Source organism: Dreissena polymorpha, chromosome 14 (assembly GCF_020536995.1).
Source record: "Dreissena polymorpha isolate Duluth1 chromosome 14, UMN_Dpol_1.0, whole genome shotgun sequence".
NCBI classification, from domain to species: domain Eukaryota; kingdom Metazoa; phylum Mollusca; class Bivalvia; order Myida; family Dreissenidae; genus Dreissena; species Dreissena polymorpha.
The window spans coordinates 52,204,202-52,226,554 of record NC_068368.1 but is presented as its reverse complement, the minus strand read 5'-3'; the positions used below and the strand labels follow the sequence as shown (position 1 = coordinate 52,226,554).

The 22,353-nt window shown below is 33.5% G+C and overlaps 1 protein-coding gene across 2 annotated transcripts in view; it reads left to right on the top strand.

Annotated features, from left to right (window-relative positions):
* The first annotated feature begins 6,638 nt into the window (after window positions 1-6,638).
* LOC127857001 (neuroglian-like) overlaps window positions 6,639-22,353 on the top strand; it is a 196,532-nt gene continuing 180,817 nt past the window's right edge. Inside the window, exons 1-2 of one of the 2 annotated variants that reach the window (XM_052393253.1) lie at window positions 6,639-6,811; window positions 17,214-17,285. In XM_052393253.1, the coding sequence (XP_052249213.1) occupies window position 6,811; window positions 17,214-17,285 (73 nt within the window). In that variant the 5' untranslated portion in view covers window positions 6,639-6,810. The remainder of the gene's footprint in view (window positions 6,812-17,213; window positions 17,286-22,353) is intronic. The other variant, XM_052393254.1, reaches the window with a different exon arrangement.

Genomic DNA, 22,353 nt, shown 5'->3' with positions numbered 1-22,353 from the left:
ATAACGTAATGATATTATATGGCATTTATCAGCGTGCGTTGTTATTAAGGCAACACATGTATATGCTATTATTCATTTTACAGAAATATTTACTTTGTTAGATTTTGTTATGATAGAAATGGGTATTTTACCAAGTCCTAGTGTCTTGCATTATCCAATACAATGGTTATAGTGTCGTTCGTCACTTGATGGCATGTGCTTGGTTAAGGAAGAGGAAAAATGTCATATTCACAATACATCCACACATCCTACCCTATGTTACTAGTTCGGCCCATTGTATATCGTTTTAAACAGAGTAATTATTTAATTGATATCATATATTTATATTCAGTTGTTTATTTATGAAGTTTTGTTCTAGAAAAACAATACTTTGTTGCATGTTGCTTTATCCAATACCATGCATCATGTTACCGGAATGAACCGATATAGAAAGTAATTGTCATCGGACACTTAGAATATAACTTATTCCGTAAAATTGCAATAGATGATTTACGCGAAGTATTGATTCGGTACTTTCAGGAGATCGAATATCGTTAAAAGTTTAGTTTCAATAGTATGAATGTTTTTTACTAAATATATCGCATAAAGATAATATAAACATATTATGCGGACCTCGTGACCACGCATTTCTGATCACGCCTTCTTTCACACGAAGTGACACAACCATTCTGCTTCAGTTCAGACTATAGCATTGTCTATTATAAAGGCACAAAACGCGTGATTTTGTTTATAAATGAAAATCAATAATATTTCTTATTTTGAATAAACAACATGTGTTAGGTGTTTAATGTTTTACTGGGTCCGACTATTTGGCATAACTTTTGTTTACCCAAATTCTTGTACATGACTTCCATATATAATATATAATTCTATTTGTTTAGGAAAAAACACATCTAATCGTTGCTTAATTTCTATATAATCGGAATAGGCAAATATTGCATGTGTTTGACGAACATTTCACAACCCTTCGATTTTGAGGTGTAGAAATATGATTCTATACAACCCGTGTTGTCGAAAGTTTGTCATTAGTTTTGTAGTAACAAAAACATGGTTTAAACACAGGAGCTCTGAGCATTGTCAGCTCCACTATGGACCAGCGACCTTCTACCACCGGAAGTAGAGGCCGTGTGTGTGGCGAAGACAATGTGCTGAGATAGAGATTCCCGAAACATCAGCACAGGGTTAAAGATTATCCAAAAGCTCGTTTGTCAGAACACGACTCATATTCATTATATGTATTATCTATAAAGTTTATGTGTCCTTCTTTAAATATATCACCTATGTAGATTTTTTTTTCGATTTTCGCTCTGTGCATTGCATGTATCGAATAATTAAATGTAAGGTTACTATTTGTAGTATGATGTACAGTAAATACGTAGGATTTGTACTTTTTTAATTGAATCAAAATATCACTTGTTTTATTTTGCAGATATGTTTCGGTTATCTTTTGTCGCCGCAAGGGGAGCGTCTTCGTCACGTTTTATTATGCTTGATGACGTCGACCATGTCTTATGATGTATGTCAGGTAAACAAGAGGTTCACTATTTATAACATTAAAAAAAATGGCACTTCCGACAGAATTCACACAAACGAGCTTCCTATCACGAGACAATAACCGCTACACACGTTCCGGACGTACAACAAGTTTATCATTTAGTGTTTTAACGTGTCGAAAATTCTTTATTTAAGGCCGAATTGGCCAAAAGGTTGCGCTGTAGATTTTGCTTTAAATGTTATAATATAAACATGTGTGATTGTTATATTTTGTTTCACGAAATATTTTATCGGTTGCAACGACTTCGATATAACGACGGGTTTTTATCATCTAACAGTCAAAATTACGAAGTTCAACGATATAACCTTCATAGACAGATATTAAGACCCCAGCATGCCACTTGAAAACGGAGCATTTCTTGTGTGAGCTTCAGGCGAGTTTTTACCCTTCGGAAGTTGATCAGTGTCCGAACGACTTCTGGTGGCAGCGAAGGGCGGCCCCTATGCTACTCTGAACCTTCTCGTCCACACCACTGGTCTGACTTCCGGTTTGCGGGTTTTGTTAAATTGCTACTTCATTTCACAAAGATGGCTTTTTAAGAATCAATGTTTCCTTTTATTTTACGAAGCTCTTAGAGTAAGTATTCAAGAGCGCACGCGAAGACTGACATTGCCGGAAGCACTTAATTTGACGCTCTATATGCCGCTAATTGTTCAGATGCTTACATGCGTACGTGACGATGGAAAATATCGGATGTCACACTCATGTGCACTTGTTATTTAGACACACATGCTATATGAAAAATTCCTAAGTTGGCTGTCAAGTATATCTTTCAAAAATAGTTTACAATGTCGTAGATATAAATGTTACCACGGCCGCACATTGACATCTTTACGAAACAATACCGTTAAGGAATGCAATCATTTTAAAGTATTTAAATAATATTTTACACGAATTACCTCGAGTATACTATTTAATTAAGTAGTATTTTATGCGATTCTTAACTGTTCACAGTACATGTGGATAACTTTACCAGGTTATTGTGTTTTAATTTGTTTGGTAAATTGTACTTATCATTTCGTAATTTTCACGAATAAATCGTTCACATTTTGAATAATTGTGTTACTGCATAAGGATCTCATTTTGTTATCTATTACTTAACTGAAGAAACGATACCCTTGCTCTGGCAGAGAAGCGCAGAAGTATATAAATTGCTCTTTGGGAAAAGGGGGCTTAATGCATATGCCTTAAGTACAATAAAAGATACAGACTGCACAGACCTATCAGGGAAGACACTGCACGGTACTTGCAAGTGAAACCTCTGTGACATGAATATGATGATTATGATTAATATGATGGTTATGATGATGACGATGATTATCATCATCATATTATTATTATTAAATATAATAATAATTATTAAATTGTAAATAAATATAAATAATGAATTTACTACATCATTTTTCATTTTACAAAAATGTAGAGTATACGCGATACCAAACGCATCATTAGTACATAATGTTTTTAATCCTACAGCTAAATGATTTTATATAACAAAATACGTCCTATTGGATAAAGATAAGGTTTAATCCACACCTTACATTTATCCAACGGCTGTATATGTACATAGGGACTACTTTTTTGGCCTTTCACCTCTGGTTAAAGATCAAAGGCAGTGAAAAATTGTACACGATTTAAGTAGTTAAAATGTATCAACATATTTAATGAGCATTATATTGACAGAATCCCAAACGTCAGGTAAAATTGTTCAAGACGTATCATTTGAAGAATTTATTAAATTGCACGGAATCCATCCAAGGGTTCTTGACGATACACTTGATGATGTCACTTCTAATGAAGTAGCCACCATTCCAATTCCTGAACTATATGAAGAACTTGGGCACTGTTAAAAAAAGTATTTAAGAGCAAGAAAACAAAGCAACATAAAAAAATTCGATGTTGAAGTATTTAAACGATTCCTGAAATTAAAAAGCGAGATCAGATAATTTAATGTACTTGATGTTGATATTTAAGAGTCTTAAAAGACAAAGCAAAGTCAACAAGCCCAACGCTGCTTCTCCACTGACATACCCTGAGATTGAGGCTATATACCAGAAGCAGATTCTTGATTGTCAGACGCCAAGTGCAATACTGAATACAATGTGGTACAATAACTATGTGTACTTTGGCCTTCGGGGAACCACGGAGCAGTACAATCGTATTATTATTTATTATTCGTGTTACCATTTTCTTACAGTTTTCTTCTATTTTGCCTGACAAAAATAAATAAAGTTACATTGAAAATTACAAATAGTAAAACATTTTACACAAAATAAGTCAGCATAATCCTTTTATTGCAAACGACACAGCACAAAGATTCACATTTACTATTTTAAAAAGAAATGTTCAAATTATTTTTAACTTATATTTGTTATCATTTTTTCAAACTAAATTTTCTTACATTTCTAGGTTTCCAATGTACATCTCCTTTTTTAGCTGGGCAGACGAAACCCTCAGGCAGGCAGCAGATGGCACAGAGTTCATTGAACTGAATGAGCGCCAAACCAAAACAAGGACAGGAGGTGATATTCCAAACATCCGGAAAGTGACTCCTATGATGTATACCACACACGACGAAATATGTACCATTGCAGCCTACATGTTGTTAGCCTCTAAACGACCCAAGATATATTGTCATTCAGGAAGTCCTTTTAACATTGAAAAAAGGAACGAGGATTTGACAGGATCGAATAGCGAGTGGTTCATGATGCAGAGGGTTAGCATGAATAAACTGGGACACATGGTTCAAAGAATGGCTGAGCAGTGCGGGCTGGACCGTCATCGCCTGACAAACCACTCTGTTCGCAAGAGAATGGTCCAACAGATCAGGGGCGAGAACGTTGCACCTACTGATATGGACTTCACAGGCCACAAAAACATCAATTCTATATTGAATTACAGTACCATTTCTGAAGCATCACCGAAGGCCGGATCACATATCCTCTCTGGGAAACGACGCAATTCAGGACTGCAACTGTGACGTCCCCACCATCACCAGCAAGGATTGACATATTGTGAACAACACGGTGATCAGGATGCAGCATCATCCATCACGTCAAGCGATGTCAAGGCCCTAACATCCGAACCTAGGCCTGTCAATTTTCCGAACATTAATATGCATTCTTTCACCACCAAATCGTTACAGAATCACGTGCCTCTCTCAATTTCGATGAATCACCTTCAAACACACTATCAGTTTTATGAAGCAGTCTGTGTAATTCGCATGATATTTGTTTATTTTTTGTTCCATTTCTATTTGCTGTTTATTAACACTGCCACATGTTTCATTTATGATTGCAAATGGCGACCTTCTCTTTTTTGATGGAAAATTATTTGCATATGATCATAAAATACTTAATATTTTGTAATAAAGAATGTGTATTTAAATGTATTGAATAAATTTGAATCGAGTTATATAATGTTTGATTGTTTTATTTTTCAGCAATCTTACGCTTAACTGCAGACCTATTCCGCGTTTATTCGCAAGAAGATCGAAATGTTTTTATATTCATACGCGAGTAAAAAATATGTTAAACACTTAAAAGTACAATCCCCGTTTTTTTTTACATTTCCTTTTAATTTCGATTCGAAACCTTTTTTTATGTTTTTGTAGGATAAATAGAATACTATGTTAGTGTGATTGTGAACTTGAATTTATCCGACTCCTCTCAGAAAGGCTAACACGGCTCGGCAAGCCTCGCCAAGCCTCGCCATGTAAATCTTTCTTCCACTCGTCGGATAAATTCAGGTACACAATCACACTAACATAGTATTCTCTATATATTCCATTGAACATGCTGATCTTACTTTTATATTAAATATATGCTAAGACTTTATCGTTTTTTGATTGGAAAATAGAGAATACTAGGTCGGTGCCAAATAAAACAAAGTTTATTTTGCGAGGCTTAGAAAATCTGAACCACGAGCCTTGGCGAGTGGTTCAGATTTTCGTGCCGAGCAAGATAAACGTTGCTTTATTCGGCACCGACCTAGTATTCGATTTATCCCATCAATTTTCTTGGTCGTAAATTATTTCTTTAAAATAGAATAGGAAAATCGAACTAGACGGAAAATCCCAAAGATATTTTAAGCAAACATTGTTTCATTATTTTAATCGTGTCGAGCCTAATACATTACAAAAAGATCAGTAACTAACCTGTTTTTCTGTTTATCATACCTCTACGTCCCCGATTTTTAAGAAATAATGAAAAAAAAGACACTAAACAACTGCATCTTTAGCGTGAAACAACATGCATTGTGTCGTATGACGTGTTAATAATGACGTCACGAGTACGCGCACTTAATATTTGTAAATAGTGTTTATTTGCTTTTTGAGTTGCATTATGTGTTAAAAATATATTACATCTTGGTATCAAATTGTTTGTTTTATTGAATCTGATTCGATTTTTTACTAAAAATGATTACTTTATAGTTGATTCCGAGTAATATGAACATTCTTTGCCGCGCGTGACAGCTATATTTCAGCACTGCTGAAATAGATGAAAATTTATTCCACAGTGGTTTATTTCGACAATGCACGTCTGATGATGGGATAACAATCATTAGCAATACTTGGCTAGATCTATAAGACGACATTACATTTTTCTTTGTCGTTTATTGTAACTTAAATATTTAATGTCTTTTTTGGGGCCTACCCGAGCACAACTTGAGTTTATTTTGTGATCGCGCTTTGACCTTTCGAAAAAACTAAGTAGTTGCCTGTTTGCCCTGTGCAAGTAGATTTACGTCCGGGCTAGTCTATTTGAAAACTCGGTAGTCCGTGGGAAATTAGGTTTTTTAAAGACCTTCAAATGGTTTTCCCGCAGTTGATCAGTTAATTTTTAAAAAGCACACATATTCAAGCTCATAGAAGGGCATAATGCATAGGGTCATGGCAGCAATTTCATAATATTTTCAGATCGGGCAATAGGCAATTGTGTGACCAGTATTTGATATTTTTACTTTTTTAGAGATTTAACCGTGTAAACAAAATAAGTCACTAGAAGCCGATATGTACACAATGGCCTAACAACTGTTTTGTACTTAAACATACGTAGGATTTTAACTCGAGACTTCGACGGATTTTCACATGTTCGAAAGAACAGGCAAGTAATTGTATGTACAGTCATTATGAGCTGGTGTGTACACAATGGCATAACACTTGTAATATACGTCACAGGAAATCCATGTCAACGTACTTCCGATTTCACTCTAGACTTTAACGGATAGTAACGATATACATATTCGAACGAACAAGTAAGTAAAGTTATTTACTATCTGCATTATACAATTTAAAATAAAATGTTTAATAATCCAAGGTTTATCTTTTGCTGAATCAGGATTTGTAATATTTGAAGTTATATTAGCATGTATTCGACCGTGTGAAGGTTGTAAATATTATTTATTTGGTTGCATTCGAACATGTTAACGTTTAGATATACACGGATACATTTCAGAAAAAGAAATGAATTAATTTATTTTGATGACAAAGTATTAAATAAGGTGTGCTGTGTCATTTTTACTGATTTTTAATCTAATAATATATATTTCTTATATTCTTTACATTTCCTACAAACAAATACTATGCAGAACACAAAAAGGGCAGCCGGCTTTGTTTTGATTTTATTCACAACCATGCAGAATCACACCATTCAATCGCCTTTAGCGGCGAATGTGGATCATGTTAGGTAATCCACACCTTCCTAGTTTCTTACTTTTCAAGAAATCCGTTAGAATGTGGTCAAAAATCAAACACAATTCACATCTCTTTCAGTCAAACTATAATTTCACAGGATTTAGACCAAAGATAAATATGAAAAACATTTTATTGAAATATTTGATCATTTTTCTTTTCTTCGATTATTCCAAATTACAGCATCCCAATTGAACAAACAACATTTTAATCAAAGATTAAATTCGAGTGGGTTTTGAAAAACGCCTAATGCTGACGGCCGTGACTTATTATTAGATGGTCGTGTTGACGGCTACGAAAACAAAAAATAATGCTCATGTATTCGGTTGTGACAATGGAAAATGGCATGATGGGATGTCTTACGAGAGATTTGTACTTCGTTGGAAAGCAGACTTCTTCGTGGTAATTAAACGTTTGACTGTTCATTTATTTGAATATGTGAGTTCTACACAGTTTCAACTTTTTTCAGTCAAACCACTATAAATCACATATGCATTATCCATTGTCCTTAAATTTCAAATAGAAATACCTTGAAAAAAGGCCGCTACCGATATAGGTCAAAAGTTAGATCGTAATAAGAGTATGGACATAATCATCGCTATTTAAGAAAAGGATAGACGGAAACCAGAAAGAACAAAGCATGCCGCACACATATGACAACCTCCTTCGAAGTACAGTGGCATCTAGAAATTTTGAAGTTCATAAACCATACAAATTCGGAAAGTGCGCAAGGGATACTTAGACGTTTTATGTTGAAATCTAACAACAGCATTATTTTTTTTTTGATAAAGAAGGCAATTGTGATATAATGGGCAGATCTTTACAAATAGATGTCAATAAGTTTCAGCTTACTTGCACGACAGAATAAGCCCTTAGATGGTTAATAAATAATTCTGACTGTAAGAAATCAGAAATGTCTGCAGAGTCAGAAATCAGTAATGTATGTAGGGTCAGAATTATTCTCAAGTGTCTCTAGGGTTAGGAATCTTTAATGTCTGTAGGATCAGGTATCTGTAATGTCTGTAGGGTCACAAATCCGAAATGTCTGTAGGATCAGACATCTGAAATGTCTGTAGGGTCTGAAATCTGAAATGTCTGTAGGGTCAGACATCTGACATGTCTGTAGGGTCAGACATATGAAATGTCTATAGGGTCATACATCTGAAATTTTTGTAGGTTCAGAAATCTGTAATGTCTGTAGGGTCAGAAATCTGAAATGTCTGTAAGACCAGAAATCTGAAATATCTGTAGGGTCAGAAATCTGAAATGTCTGTAGGATCAGAAATCTGAAATATCAGTATGGTCAGAAATCGTAAATGTCTGTAAGGTCAAACATTTGAAATGTCTGTAGGGTGAGAAATCTGAAATGTCTGTAGGGTCAGAAATCTATAATGTCTGTAGGGTGGGAAATCTGAGATGTCTGTAGGGCCTGAAATCTGAAATGCCTGTAGGGTCAGAAATGTTAAATGTCTGTAAGGTCGGAAATCTGATACTTAGAAGTTTTATTTTGAAATCCAACAACAACATTGTTTGTTTAATAAAAAAAGCAATTGTGATATCATGGGCATTTCTTTACCCATAGACGTCAATAAGTTGCAGCTTACTTGCACGACAGAATAAGACCTTGGATGGTTAATTAATAATGTTAGGATACATTGTAAAACTCATTTTAAATGAAACCCTGTCAGAAGCTTCTTTGTGACACTATCCAGGTCGATGTCGAATCTTTTTAAATTGGTCGCCTCCTCAAATCTTTCTTAAAAAAATTAAAACGACACATTTATTACACAATCTTGATTATACATGGCCCAATTGTTTATATTTATATTTATATTTATGTATATATTTATTTGTTTATATTTACATTATCGATGCCAATATTTAATCTGCGTTAGAAGTGTCTGAAACGTTGGTCACCAGGTCAAATCTAAGAAGACTTTTGTAGAGGCCACATTTATTATACTCATTCTCAATTAATTTTAGTTAGAACGATTATTGCGACAATGCCTAATCCTCGTTGGAATCTGGGTCACGTGTTTCCGAAAATTAAGTCACCAGGTTAAATCTTAGCAAACCAATAATACAACTCTAGCGGCCACTATACTCACTATCGATTTAACTTGTCTATACATTTTTTAAACTGTACTCTCATTTTCAAGCTCTAATAATAATTAAAGTTGTTTTATATCAGGCTAGGACAAGAATAAAATTGATGGCGATGCTTGCCGGGTCGTTATTGTTTTCGTGTCGAGCCTGACATATTAGAAAACGATTTTAATCATACCTCTACGTTGCTTATTTTATAAGAAATAGTGAAAAAATAATTGCTGCGACGCTGCACTTTTGAGAGAATGAACATGATTCTTTACGATTAATATGTTATTAATTTCGTCATGAGTACTTGCGCTTAATATTTTTAAAATATGTTGTTTGCTGTTTTTGTTGCTTTTGGTGAAAACAATGTATAACATCTTAGAATCAAATTGTTTGTCCTGTTCAATATGGTTATATTTTAACAAAACTGATAACTGTATGCTTGATTTCGAATAAGATGAACTTCTTCAAAACATTGACTGTAATAAAAACTTCCTGTTGAACGGATAAAACCAGGCAGCGTTCAATGTATCGTAATGATAAAGTACTTGTATATTTTGCAATGTCATAGTCGGGTCAATATATGAGAAAAGCCTCACAAAATTGCTGATATATGTTTTTTATCTTATCCTGGAAGGGTTGGGGGTCCTTTATAACATATCAAAAGTTTACCAAAATCGGACAACCGGAAAATCTTTTTTTCAAGTTGGCGTCAAATATGGCCGCCAAAACCTATTAATGATAACTATGTGATGATAAGATTACAATAAGGTATGATACAATAAGAAAGTAAAAAATTATATTTTACGCAACATAGAAATTTACAATGGCGTCCAAATGGCCGCAAACACAACCACCACAAGTGCATAACTACTGACTCAATCGTGACTCAAACGTGATGATTGAGAAAGTGAGCCATTATAAGTCCAAAATGCGTATTCACATCGCACTACCAAGCGATACACGTTTCAGTGTAATTTGACTAAACATTGGTCTAGACCTTTAACCTGGCTTTTGTTAGCTAAAGAGGCTTATTAGCCTAATTTAGACATCATTTTACTGTTATCCTCTAAAACCTCATGCTTGTCAGTAGGTATAATAAACTAAATGAGTTACATTGAGAATATTAAGAATAGAAAGTAAAGCTTCAACACATGACATACGGTTTTTGATCTCAACATAGATCGCATTAATGCTGAGTAAATTTAATCCGCTGTTTAAATGTCTCTTATTTCACTGAAGGAAATGTGTTTATTAATGTGCTCGTTTTTTATCGTACTCACGAAAATTTCGAATGCTGAAGGCAAATTAATGAGGACCAGGTTAAATCTTCCGCATTATACTTAGAGGATTGTTTTGCATTTATTTCAAACAGTGTTCACAAAATCAACTTCTTGTTTTCGCATTGAATCATTAAAGATTAAGCCTCAAGATACACTTTTATCAGATCTTTAAATGGCTGTTTTAAACGTTTATTCTAAAAAATAAAATGACACCTTTATTGAGAGTTAATTGACCTAACCTGGAATACAATAACATGATAGCGGTATACACGTGGTTCTCAAACATATATCAATAAATATATACTAACTGTAGACTGCTGATTAAACAGTTTATACTTAAGCATGGCTATCACTAACTCAGTGTGAACTGTGTTAGCATCAATATGGCTTAGAAATATAAAAATGGAATAGCATGTAAAGAAATAATTTATCATCTTCTTAAAGGTTATACCAATATCAGCTAATTGATTTCAAATTACGCGGATACTCACTGCCGAAGCTTTTGAGGATTAGCGAAACAAACTTCAACGCTAACCACGTCAATCGTATAGTATTTTTTGCCCTCATTCTTTAAAGGGGCCAACAGATTTTGGCATGTATTAAAGCTTGTCATTAACTGCTTTAAATGCTTTATATTGATAAATTTAAACATTTGAACTAAAAATCTCCAGTAAAAAATAAGAATACAATTGAAAAAAGAAGAAAAAACGTTAACCTCAAAAGGGCTCGAACCACTGACCCCTAGAGTCATGGAAGCTTGGAGTAAAATGTCTCCGACTTTACCACTCGACCATCCACGCTCACGTCGCGAAAAAATACATTTGACCATTTGAACTAAAAATCTCTGTTTATCGTTATGTCACCTATTTTCGCGATGTGATTTTGATTTCACATTGCAAAATCATTTATTACCGAATATACTAAAAATATGAAAACTTAACAACTTTGTTCAAGTAATGTAATGTACCAGTCGTGATATTTAATCAATATAAACTAAGAATTGTAAAAAATACGGTATTTAAAAACTTTTCTTTTTTTGTCAATCTGATTGACAGCCCCTTTAAAGTATTTTCTCTTATGATGTGTTGATCAATGCCTTTAAATTGAATGAATAAAAAATACACATGAATTAGCAAGTAAATCACTTTGTAGCCCAACAAACAGTGCTGACATGGTTTAAACAGTTTATTACAAGTAAAACAAACCTACTGAAACTAAGTCCAACTTAATTTCTTACCTTCAAACCATTTTCTTATTTATCTTTTTTTTACATTTGACACCAGCAGAAAAAGTCTCACAATTTTTACAAAAGTACATGCTTTGTTTTTAGCTTTTTATTAATATTCATCGAACAATATACTTCCACTCCTATAAAGACATTTATGCCGAAAAATCCGTAAAAATATAATTACTTTTATTTAGTATTAAATTTTCTTGATCATGAGTTTTTTGTTTTATTAGCTCATCTATTTTATTAAAAAAATATTAGCTATTGTCATCACCTGAGAGTCGGCGTCTGCGTCGGCATCTGCGTCGGCGTCTGGTTGAATTTAATGTTTAGGTCCACTTTTCTCATAAAGTATCAAAGCTATTGAATTCAAACATGGCACACTTACTTACTATCATGAGGGGACTGGGCAGGCATAGTTAGATAACTCTGGCTGGCATTTTGACATAATTATGTGCCATTTTTATACTTAGAAAATTGAAAATTTGGTAAAGTTTTGTGTTAAGGTCTACTTTATTCCTAAATTATCAAAGCTATTGCTTTCATACTTGCAGCACTTTCTAACTATCATCGGGGAACTGTGCAGGCAAAGTTATGTAACTCTGACTGGCATATTGACAGAGTTATGGCCCCTTTTATACTTAGAGAATTGAAACTTTGGTTAAGTTTTGTGTTTAGGTCTACTTTATTCCTAAAGTATCAAGGTAACTGCTATCATGCTTGCAACACTTACTAACTATCAAAAGGGGACTGTGCAGGCAAAGTTATGTAACTCTTACTGTCATTTTGACAGAAATATGGCCCCTTTTATACTTAGAAAATTCAAAATTTCAAGTTTTGTGTTTTTGTCGATTTTACTCCTTAAGTATCATATATATTGCTTTCACATTTGCAAAACTCGCTAACTATCATAATGAGGAACTATACAGGGCAAGTTGCATAACTGGGGTTGGCATTTTGATAGAATTATGGACCTTTTTTGACTTAGTAACTTTGAATAATTTGTTAAATTGTGTGCTTAGATCCATTTTACTTCTGAAGTATTAAGGCATTTGCTATCAAACTTTAAATACTTTCTAACTATCATAAGGGTACTGTACCTGACAAGTTGAATTTTACCTTGACCTTTGAATGACCTTGACTCTCAATGTCAAATTATTAAATTTTGCTAAAATTGCCATAATTTCTTTTTTTATGATCAGATTTGATTCATACTTTGACAAAACAACACTTACCTGACACACCACAATAAACTCTACCCAAACCATCTTCCGCGCCCCACCTCAGATCCTCCCAATTTTTACCATTTTTCTTATTTTTGAAAGATCACCTAATAAATGACCACACCCCACACTATACTCCCTCTCAACCCCACCCCGACCCCCCCACAAAAAATAAATATTTAGTTTGAAACATGGTTAACATAAACAGAAATATTTTATATTATTATTTTATTTTTGAAAGACTGTCAAACCCAAGAATCCCCCCAAATATTTTTTTTCACTTTTTCATTTTTGAAAGATTATGTAATAAATGACCACCCCTCTCCACCTTCACTTCTCCTCCTTTTTGATTGAAGTATTAAGATAGGTTCCTTTACCGTTAAAATAAAGATAGACAGCGGTCTGCACCTGCTAGGCGGTGCTCTTGTTCATTAAGGGCCTTAATACCTCGTTTATTTGTGAATAAAATAATATATTTATTTATTGTTTTTTTTTATTAAGATTTCCTGGTGTATAGAAGTATGTAAAACATGCAAACTTTTTAAAGACTTTTTACATGTTATGATGATTAGAATATTTATGCTAGAAACATAAGAATATTCACGAATATAGTATAGGAAATCATCTGTGTCTTTTTAGCTTACATGAGCTGTGCTCATGGTGAGCTTTTGTGATCGTCTTTTGTCCGTCGTCCGTCGTGCGTCGTTTGTTGATTGTCGTGTGGCGTCAACATTTGCCTTGTAAACTCCACAGGCCACATTTATTGTCCGATTTTCATGAAACTTAGTCAAAACATTTGTCCTATTGACACCTCGTAGGAGTTCGAAACTGGATCATGCTGGGTCAAAAACTAGGTCACTAAGTAAAAAAAAAGAAAAACCTTGTGAACACTGTAGAAGTCACATTTGATGCCCAATCTTCATGTAACTGTGACAAAATGCTTGTAAAAATCATATGTTGGTAGAGTTTAAAAATGGTTCCGGTCCGTTGAAAAACATGGCCTCCAGGGGGCGGGGCAGTATTCCTTATATGGCTATAGAGAAACCTTGTGAATACTCTAGAAGTCACAATTTTTGCCGCATCATCATAAAACTTGGTCAAAATATTGGTTTTAATTGATATCTCGGAAGAGTTCAAAAATGGTCCAGATCGGTTAAAAAACATGGCCGCCAGGGGGGCGGGGCATTTTTCCTTATATGGCTATACAGGGCTATAGTAAAATCTTGTTAACACTCTAGAGGCCACATTTATTGTCCAATCTTCATGAAACTTAATCAGAAGATTCATCCCAATAATATCTTAGAAGAGTTCGAAAATCATGCCGGTTGGTTGAACAACATAGCCATCAGGGGGCGGGGCATTTTTCCTTATACGGCTATAATAAAACCTTGTAAACACTCTAGAGGCCACATTTATTTTTCGATCTTCATGAAACTTGGTCAGAAGATTTGACCCAATGATTTCTTGAATGAGTTTGAAAATCGTAATGGTAAAATGAAAAACATGGCTGCCAAGGGGCGGGGCATTATGTTGGTTGAGTTGAAAAATGGTTCAGGTCCGTTGAAAAATATGGCCGCAAGGGGGCCGGGCAGTAATCTTTATATGGCTATATAGAAACCTTGTGAACACTCTAGAAATCACAATTTTAGCCCAATCATCATGAAACTTGGTCAAAACATTAGTTACATTGATATCTCGGACGAGTTCGAAAATGGTCTAGATCGGTGAAAAAACATGGCCGCCAGGGGGTGGGGCACTTTTCTCTATATGTATATAGTGAAAACATTTAAACACTCTAGAAGTCACATTTTTGGTCCAATCTTCATGAAATTTGGTCAGAACATTTGTTTTCTGGACACGACGGTTTAGTTCAACAATGGTTCGGTTCGGTAAAAAAATATGGCCGCAAGGGGGGGGGGGTCATTTTCCTTATATTTATATGGTGAAAAAAGCTTGTGAACACTTTAGAAGTCATATTTTTGGCTTTATCATAATGAAATTTTGTCTAAAGATCGATTTTATAGATATCTCGGACGAGTTCAAAAATGGTCATGATGGGTGGAAAAACATGGCCGCCAGGATGTGGGGCCGTTTTCTCTATATGTATATAGTGAAAACATGTGAACAGTCTGTTAAAGAAAGATAACCTGTGCATACTTTCTAATACCAGTATATAACTCCCTTGTTAAAACCTTGTTAACATTTATTGTCCAATCTTCATGAAATTTGGTCAGAAGATTGGTTTCAATGATATCTTGGATGAGTTTGAAAATGGTTACGTTTGCTTGAAAATCATGGCTGTCAAGGGGCGGGACATTTCCTTATATTGCTATATATGGCTATAGTAAATTCTTGTTAACACTCTAGAGACCACATTTATTGTCCTATCTTCATGAAACTTGGTCAGAAGATTCATCCAAATAATATCTTGGAAAGGTTTAAAAATGCTGCTGGTTGGTTGAAAAAAATGGCCGCCAGGGGGCGGGGATTTTTCCTTAAATGGCTATAGTAAAACCTTGTTAACACTTTAGAGGCCACATTTATTTTCCGATCTTCATGAAACTTGGAGAGAAGATTTATCTCAATGATATCTTGGATGTGTTTGAAAATAGTTTTTGGTTGCTTTAAAAACATGGCCACCAGGGGGCGGGGCATTTTTCCTTATGTGGCTATATATGGCTTTAGTAAAACCTTGTTAACACTCTAGAGGCCACATTTATTGTCCAATCTTCATGAAATTTGGTCAGAAGATTGGTTTCAATAATATCTTGGATGAGTTCGAAAATGGTTACGTTTGCTTGAAAAACATGGCTGCCAAAGGGTAGGGCATTTTTCCTTATATGGCTATATATGGCTATAGTAAAATCTTGTTTACACTCTAGAGGCCAGATTGATTGTCCGATCTTCATGTAACTTGATTAAAAGATTTATTCTAATAATAGCTTGGACGAGTTCAAAAATGAAGCCCGTTGGTTGCAAAAACATGGCTGCCAGCGGGCGGAGCATTTTTCCTTATATGGCTATAATAAAACCTTGTTCTGTTGAAAAATGTGGCTGCCAGGGGGGTCACTAGTCATGAAAGTTGGTAAGAACATTTTGTTCTTATGACATCATGTGCTGCATAGAACAGGTCAGTTCTTTTGAATCTCAGGTGAGCGACTTTGGGCCTTTCAGGCCCTCTTGTTTTCGTTGAGTTTTATAACATGGTGACAGAAGGTGCCAATAATATCGCAACAGCTAATCATAAACATTTCTTAGCGGATAGCTGATTTTGACTTATTCGAGGTGCCACATATATGACTAAGTCAACATTCGTAAGAAACATTTAATAATTTGCTTTTACCTAAACAACATTGCTTCATTGCCTGTGATGTTCGTGATTAAAGGAGTTACCTTCTGTTTTCACCATCCAGACATCCAGTACTAATCCTTTTCCCGACACTACTCTCTTTAGGTTTCACAATTGGTTCGTCAAGGTGGACAGTTGGTGTAAACGTTATTGGGTATTCCATAAGGGAAAACAATATCATCAGAGAAATACATGCAAATATCTGAAAGAATATGTTTGTGACAAGATAATGTCTGAAATCTACAAACGCACTACAAACATGTTTGAAAGATGCCAAAATGGTTGAAAAGTTAATAATACTAAAATGTTCTGTAGACTTTGCTTGCATTTCACTTTAATAGTCTTATAAATGATATTCATGCATGACCCTCCTCTTTAAAGTCAATGTATGTTCGTGTGAGTGAATATATTTGAGTGAGTAGTAATAGAAATAGTATTGTTCAAAGCGCGTCCGTTAAAAAAAATAAAAGTAAAAAAAATACATTATTCAATTACATATTTATTACAAATAATGTTTATGTATGTATGAATTGTGTGCGTTTAATTTAAAAGGAATAGTGCATATAGTTTCGTGTTTTGTTTTTGTTGATTTAATACATTTACTCATTAAATCATTTAGAATAGTGTACAGTTATGATTTAAGTAGGAAAGAAAGTTTATTACCAAATTCGCTTTTCTCTAGTTCGAACAAGAGGCATTCAGGGACAGAATATAAATTATACCAACGACTTCCTTGTCTTGAACTTATTCTAATTTAAATATATAATGATTTCGAAATAATTGTTTCAGTGTGTTCAAATACCAACATGCTTTTATCAACATTGGTGCTTGGTGCTGCAATAACTAACTGTATGGAAGCCAGTAAGTAATTGATATTACCGTTTATAGAAAAGGTGATGTTTCGCTAATGCTATAATATATATATTTTTCGAAAAAAATATTATGTTGAATTTGTAACTTTGTGTCTTTATATAAAAGAAGAAAAAAATATTGCAATAATATAAACATATGTTCAAATTTCAATAGTAGTGTTACTGGTTTATCGTATGATTTACGCCATGATGTTGATTGTACCTCGCGCAATGTTATATATCTAAATACATGTAAACATTGTAATTTGTAATACATAATACATCGGGCAAACTAATCAGAATGTTTCCCGCAGTATGAATAGCCATAGATTTGATATCAGAAATTGTTCAATAAATCCTATTTTACATGTTGCTACACATTTTTGATCCACTGAAAATGATTGCACTTTATCAGACTTCTCCTTTGTACCTATTGATGTTGTTCAAAACAATCAAGACCGTTTATGCAAAGAAACATATTGGATACATAAATTAAAAACTATGATTCCTAACGGTCTAGTTAATAAACTGCTTTATGACATATAGAACATAAACATAGTTTACATATACATCTGATGTTTGTCTACTACTGTTACTATGTATTTTTATAAATTATATTATTACTAATAGACTGTTGTATACATTTTTCCGCCAAACGACGTTACGTTATTTTATGACGTTGACGTCACTTCCTTTGAAATTGTTTATATTAATGTACTACTGATGAAATCTATGGCCGAAACATGTTTAGTACCTAAGGCATTTTAATAAACAGTAACGTGTTTGTACTATTTATTTCATTTTATTAACTTTGTCTATTGGAATTGGGTTATCGAAATAACGGCATATCAGACTTTATTACTGTTATGTGAGAATAAAAAGAATAAAAAACGCTCTAACAAGTGTCAGGAAAATATTGACTCACACAGTCTCATCGACTAATTCTTTATGTTGAAATGCAAGCGTACAACAACCGGATTCATTAATTTTATAAGGAAAGCAGTTTATGCTTTGTGAAGAGTATTTAAGCAACGATCGATTACATCAACCGAGTTAACAATGTTCAAGACTGAAAATATATAAACGGTATAGAGGTAGCTCCTTTCGCTTTTAAACTTCATTACTCACTATAACTTGCTTCCCAATTTAGAAAAAATGTTATTTTTTACATGTAATGCTCAGTTTACAAACAATAAAAGGATCTAGATCGCCATTTTTATTGTGCTCTAATACAAGGGAACGTCTAGTTTTTGAAAGTGCAGTATATACCAATGATTTATGAAATGTTAATTTTTAAAACAACTTAACATGGTATTAGGCTGAATATATTCTTAATTATAAAACTATGCTCATAAAAGTATTTCTGGCCTACCAAAAGTCTACATACGCTGTCAGCTTTTGTTTCATAAATATTAGTGTACGGTGAAATGTACATACATCAATTGTATCTAAATTTCTAATTGGGAGTTCAATTTAAAATTCTTATACAAATTTAATGTATACAGGTTCTCGAGTTGGTTACTATTTATAGTGAATACCTTTAACACTGCACATGTGATAAAACTTGTCAATAATTTGTTTGCTTATTTGTTGTATCATACATTTGAAATCAAACACAGTACTGCATGCACACGAGTAATGTCAGTTACATAAGCAAATTTACCATGATTTTGACTTAAACTCGTCAAACTTAAACCACCATACACGTTTATACAATGATGAAAGTCAGCATAACTTTTGGATAGTTTGCATGTATCGCAATGGAAGACGACTGTTACAACCCGTTTTGTAATAAAAACCCGAATTGTAATAAATTATGACAAAGTGGGTTGCGATGCATTATTACATTTCGTTTTGACAGTAACAACCCGTTTTATAATAAAAACCCGAAATGTAATAAATTGTACTAGGTCAGACAAAGTTCGAGATACAGTCATTTTTGAAGTTATTTTCAAGTGAACATAAGTTTAAAAGTCATTTTTGAAGTTATTTCAAGTTAACATAAGTTTAAAAGTAGATATTGAGAATTCACCCGACCTTTATTCTAATAGACTTCATCAAGAGATCATGAATGTAATTACGTATTACAAAGTGTGTCACGATACATTATTGCATTTCGTATTGACAGAAAATAACCGGGTGTAATTAAACCTCAAAATGTAATAAATTTTCCCGTGTTCCGATTCAATCTATTTTCGATGTGATTTTCAAGAAAAAAAACGTTTTGGAAAAACCCAGAATTTATTAAATCATTACAAAGTGGGTTGCGATGCATTATTACATTTTCTTTTGACAGTAACAACCCGTTGTGTAATAAAAACCCGAACTGTAATAAAATTTACTAAGTCAGACAAAGTCCGAGATACATTTTTGAAGTTATTTTCAAGTTAACATAAGTTTTAGAGTAGATATTGAGACTTCCCCCGACCTTCCCCCGAATGTTCTTATAGACTTCATCAAGAGATCTTGAATGTAATAAATTATTACAAAGTGTGTTACGATACATTATTACATTTCAGGTTGACATTAATAACCGGGTATGTAATAAAACCCTAGAATGTAATAAATTGTCCAGTGTTAGACAAAGTCCGAGATTCAATCTATTTTTGATGTGATTTTCACGTTGAAATAACTTTTCGAAAACCCAAAATTTATAAAAATTTTACAAAGTGGGTTGCGATACATTATAACATTTCGTTTTGACAGTAACAACTCGATTTGTAATAAAAGTAGATATTGAGAATTCACCCGACCTTTGTTCTAATAGACTGCACCAAGAGATCATGAATGTAATAACTAATTACAAAGTGGGTTTCGACAAATTATTGCATTTCGGGTGACAGAAAATAACACTGTTGGTAATTAACCCCCAAAATGTAATACAGTTTACCGAGTAGACATAGCCCGAGATTCAATCTATCTTCGATGTGATTTTCAATTTTAAATAAGTTTTCGAAAAACCCAAAATGTAATAATTTATAACAAGGTGGGTTGCGATGCATTTTAACATTTCGTTTTGACAGTAACAACCTGCTTTGTAATAAAAACCCGAAATGTAATAAATTTTGCTGAGTCAGACAAGTCCGAGATACAGTCATTTTTGAAGTAATGTTCAAGTTAACATAAGTTTTAGAGAATGTATTGACACTTCCCCCGACCTTTGTTCTTATAGACTCCATCAACAAATCATGAATGTACTAATTTATTACAAAGTGGGTTGCGATGCATTATTACATTTCGGGTTGACAGTAACAACCCGTTTTGTAATAAAACCCCAAAATGTTATACATTTGCCCATGTCGTATAAAGTCCGAGATGTAGATATGTTCTGAATATATATTTTCAAGTTTAAATACACTTTGTTCTTGTAGACTCCATAACAAAAGCACGAATGTAATAATGTATTGCAAAGAGGGTTGCGATGCCTTATTACATTTCGGGTTGACACTAACAACCCGTTATGTAATAAAACCCCGAAATGTTATAAGTTGTCCGATGTCCGATAAAGTCCGAGATAAAGATTTGTTAGAATATTATTTCGTGTTTAAAAACAATTTTGAGTTGGAATTGACTATTCACCCGACCTTCGTTCTTATACATTTCATCAAACAAACATAAATGTAATAAATTATTACATATCGGGTTGGGATGCATTATTACATATCGGGATGGCAGTAACAACCCACTGTGTAAAAAAACCCGGAAATGTAATACATTTTAACACGTCCGATACAGTCCGAGATACAGACTTTTTTAGAAGTTATTTAAACGTTTTAATACGTTTTAGAGTAGGTATTAACAATTCACGTGACCTTTGTTCTAAAAGACTTCATTTACAAATGTGAATGTAATACATAATTACAAAGTGGGTTGCGATCCATTATTACATTTCCGGTTGACAGTAACAACCCGAATTGGAATAAAACCCCAAAATGTAATTAAGTCTTCGATGTCCGATGACGTCCGAGACAACAGTTATTTTCGAAGTGATTTTCAAGTTTAAACAAGTTTTATAGTAGGTTGATGACAATTCACGCGACATGTATTTCAACATATTTCATGAAATAGTAATGAATGTAATAAATTATTACAAAGTGAGTTCCATTCATTAATACCATTCGCGTATTTTAATGAGTGGTTTTGTGATTTAAATTCTAATAGTAATGAATTTTCCCATGCAAACTATCGTGTATGTAAAACTTTTTTCAACAAGTTGAATGGTAGATTTTGGCAATTTCCCCGAAGTTTGTGTTATAATTTAAGATAATGAATAACTATAAAGTGTGGTGAGACGCATGATTATAATTCGATTACAATTCGAGTTGACGAGCCAGATGAACATTTCAAATTTTATACAATAATTTAACATAAAAGGAACGAGAAAAAAAGAGGACAATGAAAGAAACGCGGTTTTCTGTTGGTTTACCCTTTCACATCCAATAGTGTTTTTTTTCAATATTTTGTTCCAATGTTTACAATGGACGCTTGTCTTAGGAAAGGGTAATAAGCCTGTCAACCTCGTCACGGTCGAAAACCATATGACAGGTTTTTTGTGGTTTTTGTTTTGTGTTTTTTTTTAAATGGTTTTTTGTTTATTATATTTTATAAAAAATATCAATGTTTTACTTTCTAAATTCCTTTTAACTGCAACTGGTTAACTTTTATAAGTTTCTTTCTAAACTCAAAACTAAGCTATATACTTCTTTGGAATTTTAAATAAGACAAGTTGAAAACTGTTCTCTTTAAAATGACCACATTTTGTTTTGTTTTGTTTAAAACAGTCTATAATAAGCCTGCCAAACTCGTCATAGTCCAAAACCATCAATATCTTTCCTAAAGAGAAATTCTCATTTTTTTCTCTGAAATGATCGAGAAAACAAGAACTTATTGTTTTCCTTTTTAGTGAATGCCTCTTTGTTATGAAGAATGAAAAAGGTATCAACCAAATGTACCAAACTTTTGTTAAGATGGTGTTCAAATATGTTTTCTTGTCTGGTTTATAAACTTGTAGTGTAACGTTTGCAACCGGAAGGTTTTTAAAAAGCATTTTAAGCAGACTTTTGCAATGTTTAATTTTA